The sequence below is a fragment of the Lolium perenne genome, chromosome 1 (genome assembly GCF_019359855.2).
Source record: "Lolium perenne isolate Kyuss_39 chromosome 1, Kyuss_2.0, whole genome shotgun sequence".
Taxonomy (NCBI): Eukaryota; Viridiplantae; Streptophyta; class Magnoliopsida; order Poales; family Poaceae; genus Lolium; species Lolium perenne.
In genome coordinates, this window is record NC_067244.2 from 205,894,681 (window position 1) to 205,910,173 (window position 15,493).

Here is a 15,493-nt window from a genome sequence, read left to right on the forward strand (position 1 = left end):
AAGCAATCATTATATTTCTCTGTTTGTTTAGCCCCCGAGTGTTTCGGTGACTCTTTACTATATTTGTATACTTGCGAGGTTTTGAACCAAGGCATTTATATATTTAAGGCGAATATGAGCCCCCAAGCTTTTTATTGAGTACTATTTTGTATTTTTGTTGACTCACGAGGTATTTGAATACCAAGGCAAGTTTTTCCTTTTGTTGATGAACTATATTGAAATTCGTCGGAGCGAAGACTTTGGTCATGTCGATAAAGAAGAAAAGTTATATTGTCACTATCTTTATTATATTGCAGCACCGCGAGCCCGCCTCATTAAAAACCTTCTCCGGCCCCACTCGGTGCCCCGAAGAAGGAAAAAGAGTGCGTCTGAAAACTACGCGGGCGTTTCAGTACATTGAAGCTTTACAAAGACTATATTTTGACTCTAGGCGTAAAAACGCCTAAGTTGCGCCACGTTCCAGGGGTTTGGCTCCTCCACCCCTGTCTTCTTGTCCTTTATTCTGTATGCTCCTCCTCCAATTACTTCCGTGACAATGTAAGGGCCAAGCCATGGTGACTCGAGTTTTTCATGACTGTTGTGCGTGAGCCGAAGAACTAGGTCTCCCACCTGAAAAGATCTTGGCCGCAAACGTCGATCGTGGTAATTCTTCAAATCTGTTGATATTTGGTTACCCGAGATAATACTTCATCTCGAGCGTCATCCAGTGGGTCGACGTCGGCGGCTCGCACTCTTGTCGACGGTTCTTCAGCATATGCAGCGCCACGTGGCGAGGTGTGCTCTATCTCGATTGGTAGTCTTGCTTCTGCTCCATGAACCAGGAAAACGGAGTTTCCTGCGTTGTCGTGTTTGGTGTTGTTCGGATGCTCCACAACACGCTTGGTAGTTCTTCTGGCCATGTATGTCGAGCTTTTTCCAGTGGTCCTAATAAGCGCTTCTTGATACCATTGCAGATGATGCCATTGGCTTTCTCGACTTGCCCATTGGTTTGAGGATGTGCAACTGACGCAAAGTTCAGCTTAATACCCGCCTCTTCGCAATAATCTTTGAATTCATGGGATGTGAAGTTGCTGCCGTTGTCTGTGACGATCTTGTGGGGCACTCCAAATCTGAAGACGAGGCCTTTTACGAATTTTACTGCGGATGCTCCATCGAGTGAATTTATCGGCTTCGCTTCTATCCACTTTGTAAACTTATCGACAGCTACTAGCATGTACTCCTTTCCTCCTGGCCAGGATTTGTGTAACTTACCCACCATATCAAGTCCCCATTGAGCAAAGGGCCAAGACAATGGTATTGGTGCTAACTCTGCTGGAGAGTGAGGTTTTGCGGCGAACCTTTGACATGCGTCGCAAGTTCTTACTATGTCCTTGGCGTCCTCGATTGCTGTCAACCAGTAGAATCCTGCCCGAAAAACCTTGGCTGCGATAGCTCGACTACTTGCGTGGTGGCCACATATTCCTTCGTGTACATCCTTCAGGATTATTCTTCCTTCTTCGGGTGTAACGCACCTTTGCAAAACGCCTGAAATACTTCGCTTATACAATTCTCCCTTGACCACCGTAAAAGCTTTGGAGCGTCGAATTACTCGCCTTGCTTCAACTGGATCATCGGGTATTTCTTTCCTCATGATGTATGATATGTACGGCTACATCCACGGTATCTGTATCACCATGACCAAGTCCTGATCCTCTTCTTCGTCCTCTTGCTTTTCCTTGGCAGCCCCGAGGGTTTCTTCTCCTTCTTTTTTGACTTTGTTGGCTTAGTGGATCTCTCTGTTATCTCTTCCCAGAATACACGGCGGGATTGGAAGGCACTGTGACCCGATGTTTGCAAGAACGTCGGCTTCGTCGTTGCTCAACCTGCTAATATGATTTACTTCGCATCCATCGAATAACTTTTCAAGCTCGTTGTACACCTCCTTGTATGCCATCATGCTATCATTGATTGCATCACATTGGTTCATAACTTGCTGAGCCACCAACTGTGAGTCGCCAAAGATTTTTAATCGAGTTGCTCCGCAGGCTTTTCGCCATCTTCATCCCGTGTATGAGAGCCTCATATTCTGCTTCATTGTTAGATGCTTTAAGGATTGTAATACGGAGGATGTTCTTCAATTTGTCGCCTTCGGGTGATATGAGTACTACTCTGCGCCAGCTCCTTTCTAGTCTCTTGGACCCATCAAAGTTCATGGTCCAAGTTCTCGATAAATCTGGTGGTCTGTATTTTGCAACTCCATCCATTCTGCGATGAAGTCCGGCGTATTTGCGACTTTATTGCTTTTCTTTTTCATACGTGATGTCCCGAGGGGTCAGTGCTATTCCCCAAGGGGAGACACGACCCGTAGCTTCGGGTTATTCAAGATATTTGACAAGGGAGCTTCATTGACCACTATGATCGGGTGTGCCGAAAAATAGTGGCGCAATTTTCGTGCTGTCGTGAACACTCCATATGCTAGCTTTTGGTACTGAGGGTACCTTTGTTTTGAAGGTGACAAGACTTCGCTCACGAAGTATACTGGCCGCTGCACTCCATGGATTTTCCCTTCTTCCTCTCTTTCGACAACTAATACTGTGCTAACCACTTGGGGCGTGGCTGCAATATACAGCAGGAGAGGTTCCTTTTCCTTTGGAGCCACCAGGATTGGTGGTGTCGAGATTTTTCGCTTCAGATCCTCGAAAGCTCTGTCGGCCTCTTCGTTCCACCGGAATTTATCTCCTTGTTTTATCGGCGCATAAAATGGTAACGCTTTTTCTCCTAACACGGCGACGAACCTGCTCAAAGCTGCGACTCGCTCAGCTTAGCTGCTGTATTTCTTTCAACTTTGTTGGCTTTCTCATTGTTACTATGGCTTGTATTTTGTCGGGATTTGCTTCAATCCCTCTTGCCGAAACTAGAAACCCCGAAGTTCTCCTCCGGGGACGCCAAAAGAGCACTTCGTCGGGTTCGCTTTGAGGCAGAATTTGTCGAGGTTGTCAAAAGTTTCTTTGAGATCCTCGATCAATGTTGTCCCCTTTTTTGATGTTATGACGACATCATCGATGTATACTTGCACGTTTTTCCCGATCTGTGTTGCTAAACACTTCTGCATCATCCTCTGATATGTTGCTCCCGCATTTTTAGACCAAAGGGCATTGTTTTGTAGCAAAACACGCCGTAAGGTGTAATAAACGCTGTCTTGGCTTCATCATCTTCTTTTAATCTGATCTGGTTATAACCAGAGTATGCATCCAAGAAGGAAAGACGTTCGCAACCCGCCGTGGAGTCGATAATTTGATCGATCCTTGGGAGGGGAAAGTGATCCTTAGGACAATGTTTATTGAGACACGTAAAGTCGACGCACATGCGAAGGACTGTCGTGTTTTTCTTCTACACCATCACCGGGTTAGCTACCCATGTGGCTTCGTAGATATTTCTCCGATAAAACCAGCTTCTTCGAGTCGATTTATTTCTGAAAGCATGGCTTTGCGGTTTGGTTCCGAAAAACGCCGCAAAGGTTGTCTCGATTGGTTTCATTGTTGGATCCAAATTTAGGTGGTGCTCGGCAAGTTCCCTGGGTACTCCTGGCATGTCAGCTGGACACCATGCAAAGATTTTCCAGTTCTCACGGAGGAACTTGACGAGCGCTTTCCTATGCGATATCCATATCGTTTGCGATAGATGTCGTCTTTTTTGGATCTGTCGGGTGAATCGCACCTCCTTAGAATTTTTCTCTGTGTTGAAAGTTGATTCTTTATTTGGCCTTCCAAATACCGGGCAAGACGTCGTAATCAGTCATGCTTTTTGACGCCAAGTACTCGGCTTGCATCCCGAAAGTTTACGCCAACCCGTGAAAATCCTTGTCGCACTTATCGGCTAAGGCAAAGCTTCCCTTGACCGTGATTGGTCCTCTTGGTCCGGGCAACCTCCACAACAGGTATGTATAGTGTGGTACTGCCATAAATCTAGCATATGCTGGTCGTCCCAACAGAGCGTGGTATTGTGATGGAAAATCCACGACTTCAAATTCGAGCTTCTCGATTCTATAATTTTCTCGGGTCCCAAATTGAACATCGAGATTGATTTTTCCCAATGGATAACTTGGTTTCTCCGGTGTAATGCCGTGGAACCTTGTGTCTCGTTGGTTTCAAGTTTGCTAAGGATATGTTCATCTTCCTCAATGTATCTGCATACATGAGGTTCAAGCTGCTGCCGCCGTCTATGAACACTCGAGAGACATCAAATCCTGCGATAGCTGTGGCGAGAATAAGTCTTGTTGCCCTGGTCGAGGAACTTGCTGCGGATGATCTGCTATTGTGAAGCCGATATCTTGTCCCGACCAATTAAGGTACTCAATCGTTGGTGGAGGCATTTTCTCTGCCATAAACACCTGTCGTGAGATTACTTTTTGAGCTCTATTGGACGGCCTTCCCTTCTGAATCATCAACACCTGCTCCGTTGGAATTAGGATCAACATAGGGTGGTGGTGCAGGTGCTGCCGCTATTCTTAGCTGGTGTCGATTGTCCTCTGTAATCGCGGGAGGTGGCGGGAGATGAACCTCGCTCCTAGGCTCCCGAGGGTTTCTCTCGTGCTGCTCGAGCGTGAGCATTTTCTGCGTATCCGAACATTGCCCGAAAATTTCGACGCCTTTCTGCAGTGCCCCGACTGTCTTTTCCCGTTGTCGTCGAGGAAGAAGTGCATCCGGCACGGTCCGTTCAGCATTTCCTCGGGGACACGAAAGGTCTTGGAAACCTCGGCCCACTATTTTGCCTGTTGCGTGAATCATCCCTATTATCACCTCGCTGTTCACTGCTTCTCTGGTAATCATCTCTGTTGCCTCCTGTATTTGTCCGAAAACCTGCCGAAATTTGTCCTGGGGCGTCGTAGTTACGGTACGTCCGAGGAAATCTTCGCCTCGGTTGATAGTTTCGACCACGGTCCTCCTCTCGGCGACTGTGTCGTTTGTTGTGGACAGCGTCTTCTCCATCTGCCCATTTATTTGCTATCTCCATTAACGCGGATCTTGTCCTTGGATTGGTCCTTCCCAAATCCTCGACAAAGTCTCCACGCGACTCTGCGACAAACGCATCTATTGCTCTCTCGTCGATATGTTTTCTGCCGAGTTTTTGATGATATTCCACCTCTGGATGTACTTTCTCATTGGCTCATCGGCTTTTGTCGACACGCTCTCAACTCCTCTAACGATGCGGGTTTTTTGCACGTGGATCTGAAGTTCTTGACGAACACGTCCTCGAAACTTTCCCAGCTGTCGATGGATCCTGGAGCGAGTTTCTTTATCCATGATCGTGCGGCACCACTCAGGTGCACTGGATGCTTTGCATGGCTGTTGCCCTAGTTCCTCCCGTCAGCTTCACCGTCTCCGGATAGTCGACTAGCCAATCCTCCGGATCTTGAAGGCCGTCGAATTTCTTGAAATTATCGGGTAACTTGAATCTGAGGGGACTCGCGTTTTTCGGACTCTCCTCGTGAAGCATGGTAAGCCGCACATATCTTCGTCGTTAAGTTCCTCGGGGGATTGCCGATGATCCCTTCGCTTTGCCGCGCTACGTCGACTCTTGCTTGTCTTCTTGTGTCTCTTGCTCCACTTGGCCCTTCAGTGCTGCTGTTGTTCTGCTGCGGGTCGCGGACTATTTTGCCTTGCCACTCCTTCGGGAGGCGTTGATATAAACGCTGTCCCCATAGCTCCAACTCCTGCTACCGCCATATTGTATGATGTTTCCCTTGGGTCACCCGGAGGTGGTTTAGATGCAAGGATAAAAGCATGTGTCGCCATATACCCAGCCTCTCGGTGTCTTAGGGATGATGTTTCCTCTTGTATCTATCGACATAAAGGACATGTCGAGGTTTTGAACCAAGTGCTCTCTTTCCGCTTCGGGTATGTGTTGCAGCCTTGACCTTGCTCTGTTCCGCGCCTCCCGATGGCTATCACCCGTAGTTCTAGATTGTCGACTTAGATCTGCCCTTCTCCCGCTTGGATGCGAAGCTGCCTCCTTTCTCCTGTTCAACTCAGCTGTCTGCTTTTTCCAATTCCCTGGCAGCTCGTGCGAGCCTATATTGATATGCTTGCAATTCTTCCGGTGTGGCTGTGGTAGCCATTGGTTACGTGCCGTTCATAGCTCTCGCAGCTCTGTCCCACGCTGCTTGTGAAAGTTGAACTCTATCTCGCGGCTACGGCCCGACGTATTTGTTGCCCAAGCCTTGTCGCAGATTGGAGGGATCGACGTATGGATTTCCCAAACCGTCGAAAGCCTCGTATGTCTCTTCTTGATCTTCAATGGCGTAAATCTGATGATACTTTGTACTCAGATCTATGTTGGGTTTGGTGACATCGTCGTTGAGATTGATGAAGACCTTGCCCATTGTCAAAGATTTGTCGATGAAGTCGTAACTGTCGACATTGCTTGAACCATCGCTTATATATGAATCCGCAGATGACTCAAACGACATGTCGTTGAAGATCTTGGCGAGTTTCTCTCTTGCTCTGATGCTGACGTAGCGTGTCGCCGAGGTTTCTTCTTCTCCTGATTCGTTTGACGATGTATAGCTTGAAAAATCGGAATCGGCCACTGATGATTCCGACGAAATCGGAATCTCGACACGATACGATCCTTCCTTCTCGACGCGAAAGTGGAACCTTCCGAACGTCATCTCCATGGGCTCCGCCAGATACGCATATGCATCCAAACGGGAGGGTGGGTGAGGAACAAAATCGACAAGACCAGTAGCGATCTGTTTACCTCGATCCATTGTGTTGCTTGCGGTTGACGATGTCGAAGATCTTGAGCGTGCCATCGAGATCAGCTCCTTACGCCTCTAATTCCCACAGACGGCGCCAATTGACAAGGTATTGACTTGTCAATGCCTATGGATTGTAGGCTAGGGTTTAGTTAGAAGTAGAGGGCAAGTAGATCTCGAAGGTTTCAGCCGAAAAGTACTCGACGACTATGAAAACTAGGGTTTGCAGACAATGATTCGATTGATTCTTTGTCCCTCGACTCCCCCTTATATATGAGGTGGAGCCGAGGGATCCGTGCTATACAAGTTTACATAGTCCGGGACGGTTTCTAACTCATCCCGCCAGATCACAAACAACACTTCCTATTACAACTCTATCTTTCCTTAGTAAATCTTGGGCTCCCGAATCTTCTTATTCTTCGGGTATTGGGCTTCCAGTAAACCCCGGGTACCATCTTCGGCAGGCCCATTTGGGATGCCTATGTCAATAGTATTGATGTGATCTATTCCCCCTTTCATAGTCTGTCGGTGACGGTGTGCATGCTATGTTAGTACTCGGTATAATTGCAATGGTCTATCATGCACTCTAAGGTTACTTAAATATAAACTCCGGATGTTGTGGAGCTTGTTAACTCCGGCATTGAGGTGCTCTTGTAGCCCTACACATGAATGGTGTTTGTTATCCAACAAAAGAGTGTAGAGTAGTTTCAGTTATGTGATCAATGTTGAGAGTGTCCACTAGTGAAAGTAGGATCCCTAGGCCTTGTTTCCAAACATCGAATCTCCGTTTATTTACTGTTTTGCTACATGTTTGCTTGCTGCCATATTTTATTTAGATTGCTATTATCACTCATATTCATCCATATTACTTGTATTTCACTATCTCTTCGCCGAACTAGTGCACCTATACATCTGACAAGTGTATTAGGTGTGTTGCGGACACAAGAGACTTCTTCTATCGTGATTGCAGGGTTGCTTGAGAGGGATATCTTTGACCTCTTCCTCCCTGAGTTCGATAAACCTTGGGTGATTCACTTAAGGGAAACTTGCTGCTGTTCTACAAACCTCTGCTCTTGGAGGCCCAACACTGTCTACAGGAATAGAAGCGTGCGTAGACATCATCAACCTGCTCCGCCGCCGTCCCCGAGCCATGCTAGGGGCACCGTCGCGCCGCCAAGAGGTGCGGCCATGGCGCTGCGAGGTCCACCTCTCCCCATCGCCGGCCGTTGAGATGCGCAGTGGCAGCAAGGCGGGGGATCCGTCCTCGACCTCCTCTACCTCCCATGAGGCCGGCCAGGGAGTCTCCTGCACGAGCTCGGGCCACCGCGCCCAAGCTACTCCTGCCGCGCCCAAGCTACTCCTCCACCGCCGTGCCCCACGCCCAAGGCACGACTCTCGCGACGAAGGGCCACCGTGCCCCACGCCCAAGGCACGACTCTCGCGATGAAGGGCCGCCGCACCGCTGCTGCTTTGTGGTAGTCGGAGGTGCGGCCTACGGGCGGGCGCCTTTCCTACCTCCCGCCGGCGGACGTGCTACTACCAATGGCCATCGTTGCTACGCGCTGTGGGCATACGTGCTGCCTACTGAGGGCGCCGTTGCTGCCTCCCGTCGGTGGAGGTGCTACCTGCCGTGGGCACCCTTGCTACCGGCTGTCGATGACTCTGCTGTGTAGCCCAATTTGGGATGCTACTAGTGGATGTCACTAGTGCTACCACCCGAGGGCGTCGATGCTACATGTGGTCGCCGCCGATGCTACCAACGCCGCCTCCATCTCGCGCTCCTCTGCTTCGTTAGGAGTTTTGCTGCCTTAGGCCTGCGGCGTTGCTACCTGTGGAGGCCAGTTATGCTATTTTAAGGTTTCTGGCATTGCTACCGGTGGAGGGTGGATTTTTGCTACCATAGATATAGGGTGTTGCTACTAGCGGCTTCTGGTGTTGCTGTCCTGGAACGGAGTTGCTGTAACCTCGGACGGTGTTGTTGCCGACTACGAGGTCTTCGTTGATGTCTTAGAAGATTTGCAATATATGAATTAAAAAAATTCTACAATTTATTTGCGATTTTACTACATCTGCGTAATATGTTTGCTACGGGGTCTTCGACGAGGTCTCTGGCGAGATTCCGGCGAGTTCAGACTTTTTCTTTTATTTCATGGGTGAACCGTTTTTTTGCTACAATGTAGTAAAAGCGGGTTGTTTTTTTTGCTATCGGAAGGTGTTTTTTTGCTACATTCAAATCTGGCCATTTAAGATGGTTGATCCGATGGCCGGCAACCCGGGGCTGGGAAATCAGATCCCCGGGACGCCCAGCAGTTTCCTAAGAAAAAAAGGGTTTTCTTGAAGGCATATCCCCACATGGGCAGCGCTTGCCGGCGTTCACGTCTGGTGCTGGTCATTTCCCGTCGCCGCCGCTGCACCAACAGAGGTCAGCCGCCGAACCCTCTTCCCTTGATCCCTCCTGCCCTCCCGCCCTCCCGCCCTCTCCGCTCCGTTGCGGTTTCTCCACGATAGGGCTCGCGCCTCTCGGCGCCCAGAATTACCCGACGGCAGCTAGGGATTGCTCCTCCGTGTGTATATGTATGTACTATGTGTAATGCAAGGTGCAGGATATGAAGGTATAGCCGTGGAAAATGGGTTGGTTCCTGTTGGTAGGGTGGATATATCGAGCCAAGATGTGGAGCATCGTTCAGAATTTATGCAGTTTGATTCAGTTTATGGAGCTAAAGAGCCAAGCCGGAGGGTAATCGTGTTTCAGCAAAATGAGTAAATGAATCGCTTTAATTTTGAGCCAACTTGAAACTCGATCCAATCAATTTTGAACCGAGCCAATTGCCTGTTCAAGTTCCAAATTTTTCTAAGAAGCAATCTGACTGGTGAAACAAGAAAAATACATGAATTTCCTCCTCCTATCTATGCACGGAAGCAGCGCTAACTAATGCCACATACTTTAAACTCCATGTAGTTTGTACACCAATATGTGCCCCAGCTCCCGGCAACACTTGCAGAGCTAGAGCTGCTACACGATGTTAGGACGCTACCAAATTTCTTTCTTGCCTGACCTTAGAAGTTCTCCTTGTGGAAATGGAACCGCGTTGTTGTTGTGTGGCTGAATTCTATTGCAAGGTCCTTGAGTGTTTTTGTGAGCGTTGGAGATCCGCAGTAGAAAACACCTGTGGATTTATGCAACACTTTAGTATCTCTGTGCTGTTAAAGTGTAAAGCATGATCCTGCACTTGAATTTTGATCAGATGTGACTCACCTATACGAGCATTCTTGTGGGTATTGGCCAAATCAGAGTACACCTTTCTCCAGTTTGGCCTTGCGAAATGTGTCCGGATCTGCGAAAATAGTGATCAGAAAAGGTTAAAACCATGACGTGTCTGAATCTATCTGCAGGTTAACAGGGGCAGTGAGAAGGGGGAAACCTTGCTGCCCGATACGATGTCCACACCGTCTTTTGCGTGTTGGAGGGATTGAACCATGGCAATCAGAGCTGACCTTGCATCGCCTTCCTCATACACACTGGTCAGGTAGTTGTGCATCTCGATTGCATTCTGTATAGCGAGAGATTATGTTACTTTCTTGTTATGGAAATGATAGTGAAAAAGTGAAGTTCATCTTTACTGAAGCAGTTAGGGTTGAGTAGTACATCACGATCACTTTCAGCAACTTCATTCATGACACCTTTGAACCATTCAAAGGAGCCCTGTTCCCTAGTAACCCAGTAGAAGTAAGCTCGGCTTGGCCCATTGCTCTTAAAGGTGCCGCCTGACTCCTCGTCCTGCATGCTTTGCATCTCCTGTTGAATCCAACTCGTTCTATTAATCCTACATTTGTACTCATGTATGAGAAAGAATTTCCAGTAACAGCTGGAGAAGTTTACTTGACTGGACTTAAGGTTGTGCAGGAGATCCTTCAGTATGCTGATGAACGGAGTTGCACCGATTCCAAGCCCAATAAGAAAAAGAATGTCATATTTCTTGTAATTTTGAGCAGGTGCACCGAAAGGGCCATCTATGAAGATCTTGGGAAACCTAGATGAACAAAGCCAAGTCACCAAGGTTAGTGCAATAAACATATTCTCAAGCAATTCCTTCAAAAAAACTGAAGGCACATTCACCTAGTATCCTCTCCCCGACCTTCTGCTATGACTGTGGTTTCAAGTCTTGAAAGTGTAGCCTTCTTGGAACTAACTTCTGCTTCACAGGCCTGAATGAATTATTATACCTTTCGTCAATTAACTAATATAAATACAGTGTAAGCTCATGTTAATCTTGAACAGATTGTATTTTTCTCCCCTCCCTCACTCCCTGTCTCTCTTTTTCTACTGACCTTCCCAAATACATTCCTTAGTTCTGTTGTCCAGTCACCTAATGTTCGGATATGTACACTCAAATAATCGTCTCCAGGTGCAGAAGTGATGGAGAAGGGATGCCTGCAAAAATTGAAGAAATTCTGAAGCCAAAGCCTTTGAAAATTCATGAGCTGGAAAATGAAGATGATGAGAAAGTACCATTCAAAAGGCGACACATCTGGGCATTTTACAAAGAGGTACATCCCACTTTTGTATTTGAAACTTGCTGGCTTCTTCATGTAAAGAGAGAGCACATTTCCTGGGTATATTGCTGCCTGCAGGACACATTTTGGATCATTAATGAGCAGTTCTCCTGTGGCACTTGCAATCTAGAATGTGTACTGAAGAAAACACCTTATGCGTGGTATTCATGTATAATCTATAGCTTACCTTGATGACACTCACTCCATAATTCTTTTCGCGAATTCTTCTGGTAGCTCTCTCGGAGGCATAGAAGAGAACAGGAACTGCCAAGTACATCCATCCCTGTGTAAACACATCCAAAATTGCAATTTGAGTTTTTATGCATAAATATTAAATTCAGAAAAAAACTACTCTTGCCAAATAGATGTAGGAAAAATACCGTTCTCTTGTACCACTCCTTAGTGAGGAATATGAAGTAGGAATGCATCACCAGGAGGATATATGCAAACACCAGCAGGTGGTGGGCATACCAGAAGGCATTGAAGCCAGCAAGGTGGTGCAGCGGCGACGGCAGCTTCACGACGCTCCTCCTGAAGGAGTGTGTCGCCAGTGTGAAGGAGAATGACATTATGAGGATCAGGAGGATGCCAGTCCATCCTGGAGTGCTTGCAAACAGTGATCCCCATGTTGGCTGAACATAGTTGAAGAAGGGCCCCAGCTTCTCCTGGAACTTGTCACTTGGACACGAGACCAACCTTGGGAAGTCGCAGGTCAGGTGAGCAAGTGTATGAGTACCTGCTCCAATTGCAATTGCCAGTGCAATAACCTGGATATATCGTGATCATTAGATGCGGGGAAATGATGGTTCCATTGTCACAAGATGCAGTCCTAGAAATGGCACGGAAGCCCACTTTATATGTACCTTGTGGAAGTTTATGTTATCGTCAAATGGTATGACATTGCTGAGGGCAGTTGATCGGAGCGCTGTCAGTGTGTTTCGGCACACCGGGAGCAGTATAAGGGCCATGTTCAGCTTGGTTGTCTCAGCGGCACCCTTTGCAATGCAGACACAATAGCCCATCACGTCGAAGACCTCCCGCCTCCTGTATTGCACAAACTTGAAAATGAAGAGGGCAATGTTGACGATTCCCCACAACGCAATGACCCATATCCTCTTCCAGTTCTCATGGATGAAGTCAACAGTCTTGGTCATACGCCTCTGCATTGGGCTCCGGTAACTGGAAGGAACCATTGTCTTCGCAAGGCTTGTTGACGCCTGGTCCATCTGATCTTGTGTTCCCTCAGCCATTACCATCCCACGGAGTAGCTTCTCCAGCTGCCAAATCTGCATCGGGACATAACATGAGCATATATTTGTGTATGCGCTTGCTGCATCAGGAAGAAGAGAAGTTTTTCATTTCCTGTCACCTCAATGTAACCGCGACCATCAGGGTCCAGCTCTTCCATGATCAGCGAGGCGTAGGTCGCGGCATGTTTCTTCAGCTTAGAGAGCTTGTTTGCTGAGGCGCTGAGCACGATAATCTGTATATGGAAGTAAAGACTGAAATTTATAGAAGCACCGTGGACTGTGGAGAAGGGCGGGCAGATTCAGAGATGGTACGCTACTGACCTCTTTAACCTCATCTTCTGTGAGCTTTCCATCACCGTTCTTGTCACACCTGATTGCAAAACAATCTCATCAAGATGCCAGAAGTAAGCTTTGCCAGTGAAAAGAAGGAAGGTAGATCTTTACATGTCAAAAAATATCCGTAGCCGTGCATCGAAGTTATTGTCAGACATCTCCTCCCAAAATTCCTTGAGCTGTTCTTTCGAAAGTCCTTGGTCTGGATCGATCTTCCTTCTCCTGGCCATCGCCACGAAGACCTCGCCTGCAAATTCCTTGGAATCCGCCATGCCTGCAAGGAACAAGAGCAGTTCTGGGCTTAGAGGTTCAGTTTCTGCATTCCACGATACATTGGTATTTTCATGTCTGTTTTATAGACTGCAGCCGTAAGTATGTGCAGTGCTCTTGTTTTTGGTTTATTGTTCTTGTTGTGTAAAACAAACTAAAGACCGTCTGAGAGTTACAAGGAACCGAATAATTCATGTCGACAAGACAATCGACATGCACGAACGCCTTTGTTCAGATAAACTATTACAGTCTTGAACAACCAACGTGGCTGGTTAAATTAGAAAATATATTGGATCTCACGAATTGTACGTTGATGTGATTATTTGACACCGTTTAATGATCGATTGAAACACCATTGGAATCTGCTCTTTTCAAACGAAACTCCACGGATATGCAAAGATGCTTTACCGAACCGTCAAGCTAACCCACCATCAACGCTCGAGAAAAGGCTATCACTGTCGGTGTCGGAGCATCAAGATCGCGGAAGCAGGAAGCAACAAGGCGACAGTCGTTCGATCGTAATTCGTACGTACCGATGCATTTGGCGAAGTTCTCCTGGTGGAGGCGTCCGTCCTCGCCGCTCATGTCGTCGAAGCGCTTCTCGACGGACTTCCACCCGTCCTTCCCCGCCGACGCCTTGTCGAGGAACCGGAGGCCACGCAGCGCCGGCTGCGCGCTGGAGTGCGAGCGCTTGAGGCCCATGACGGAGTCCGGCACCCGGATCGAGGTCACCCTCGACGCCAGCCGCTTCATCCCGGACGCCAGCCGCGACGGCTGCTTCCTCATCACCGGCCCCGTCGCCGGCGGCGGCTGATGCTGCTGATGCTCCGGCTCGTTGCCGAGCGGCACGTCCACGTACCCCGCCGACGACGACTCCATCGCTTACGTGCTCCGGCGGCGATCGGCACCACGCGCGTACCGCGCACCCTAGCTAGGCGCACCACCACCGGCTGTAGCTTATTTTGCACAACGCGACGCGAGGCTGCCGGTGGGCGGGCGTAAATTTGGAAGGGATGAGACGGGAGGAGAAGAGAAATTGAGGAGAAAATATGGCGCGTACTGCGGAGAGGGGACGTGCCAATTATAGCCGTTGCGTTTGCATGCGCGCGGCACGGCCGGGCGAGCGAGCTTGGCCGCTCGGCGTGGACGAACGCCGAGTCTCTCTTCTTTCTTCTTGCTTCGTTTGAGAGGCATGTGGCCACGGACCTCACCGTGGCGCACCGGTATCCTGTGGCCGTGACGTCCAAGCGAGTCTGCCCTGCCCAGCCCTGCCCAGCTGTGATCCTGTGAGTGAACCGCTGTACGTGAGTGCCGGTGGGTGGTCGGTGGATGCCATTTGTTGCCAAGACGCCCCAAAACCGTATGTGCAACGGACATGTCAAATGATGATCATTTTACAAGACAAATCTATCTTGATGTTGTTGATCAAATTATCCAAGAGCTTAACACAAAATACATGTGCTTTATGATTTGTTGTATTTACTTGATTACTTCTGAAGTTGGTGCCGATCTTACCGGTTCCTACTGTGAGTGTTGAAAGAGTATTTTCCGCAATAAGCCAAGTGAGGATTAAATTGAGAAATAACATGGGTGATGGCCTCTTCAAATATTGCTTGGTGACATTTGTTGATCAAGCTCTATGCTTGGAAGTAAGCAAGCATGATATAGTTGGTGCTTTCATTTTTTTTTTGTTGAACGGTAGAGGGGTCTGGAAGACCCCAATGGAGCTATATTGAAACACGTGGTGGGTACAATATTACAAGGCCCTTTACATGATTACATCACTTGCCCTAATAAACCTAACATTTGAAGATAAGGCCTCTTTTTTTTGAATATCTGAGTTCATATTGAAGAGAGCTTCAAAAGAAGGCCAATGTTGAATATATTTTGATAATATTTGAAAATTGACTTTTGAAACCTAATGAAACTTTGAAAAACTTGATGACCCATGGTGAAATTTTATTGTGAAACAGTTTTTTCACTGAGATTTAAACATTACGAATTTTGTGTTTCACCATACTTTGAACTTGTGTTTCAAACTTCGATGAAATTTTGTTCTGAAATAGTTTCTTTCGTTGCGAATCATGATGGCATATAGTAGAGTGATATTTTTATACTCGTCTTATCTCTTATCTTATGTTCTAGAGGCACGAGTCGTAAAAATGGAGGGGGGGGGGGGGGGGGGGGAATTTATAACCATGGTTTGACAAGTGCATTCCAGTATACATTCGGAAAACATGGGAAACATGGGCCGGAAACAATGTTGGTGCAGCATAAAGTGGCGGGAAAAGGTTATTTTCCAAGTGTCCCCTAAGGGCATCTTCAATCCAAGGCGCTTGCAGAGGCGCTT

The 15,493-nt window shown here is 47.7% G+C and overlaps 1 protein-coding gene and 1 long non-coding RNA gene across 3 annotated transcripts; one reads left to right on the forward strand and one right to left on the reverse strand.

Annotated features, from left to right (window-relative positions):
* Positions 1–9,021: 9,021 nt before the first annotated feature.
* On the forward strand, positions 9,022–11,422 carry LOC127320863 (uncharacterized). Its single transcript, XR_007863593.2, has 4 exons — positions 9,022–9,158; positions 10,130–10,263; positions 10,641–10,794; positions 11,143–11,422. It is a non-coding gene; the product is annotated as an uncharacterized lncRNA (long non-coding RNA).
* On the reverse strand, positions 9,483–14,144 carry LOC127320826 (putative respiratory burst oxidase homolog protein H). Of its 2 annotated transcripts, XM_051349924.2 has the most exons (15): positions 13,677–14,143; positions 12,985–13,147; positions 12,862–12,910; positions 12,660–12,773; positions 12,154–12,576; positions 11,671–12,057; positions 11,478–11,573; positions 11,247–11,362; positions 11,066–11,168; positions 10,854–10,942; positions 10,617–10,767; positions 10,383–10,532; positions 10,159–10,287; positions 9,993–10,071; positions 9,483–9,903 (listed from the first exon to the last, which is right to left on the reverse strand). In XM_051349924.2, exons 1-15 carry the CDS (start codon positions 14,020–14,022, stop codon positions 9,794–9,796), a joined length of 2,505 nt encoding a protein of 834 aa, XP_051205884.1. In that variant the 5' UTR covers positions 14,023–14,143; the 3' UTR covers positions 9,483–9,793. The 2 variants fall into 2 exon arrangements, with proteins under 2 accessions (XP_051205884.1, XP_051205875.1); XM_051349915.2 differs by having other exon boundaries at positions 11,066–11,362; positions 13,677–14,144.
* Between the last annotated feature and the right edge of the window lie 1,349 nt (positions 14,145–15,493).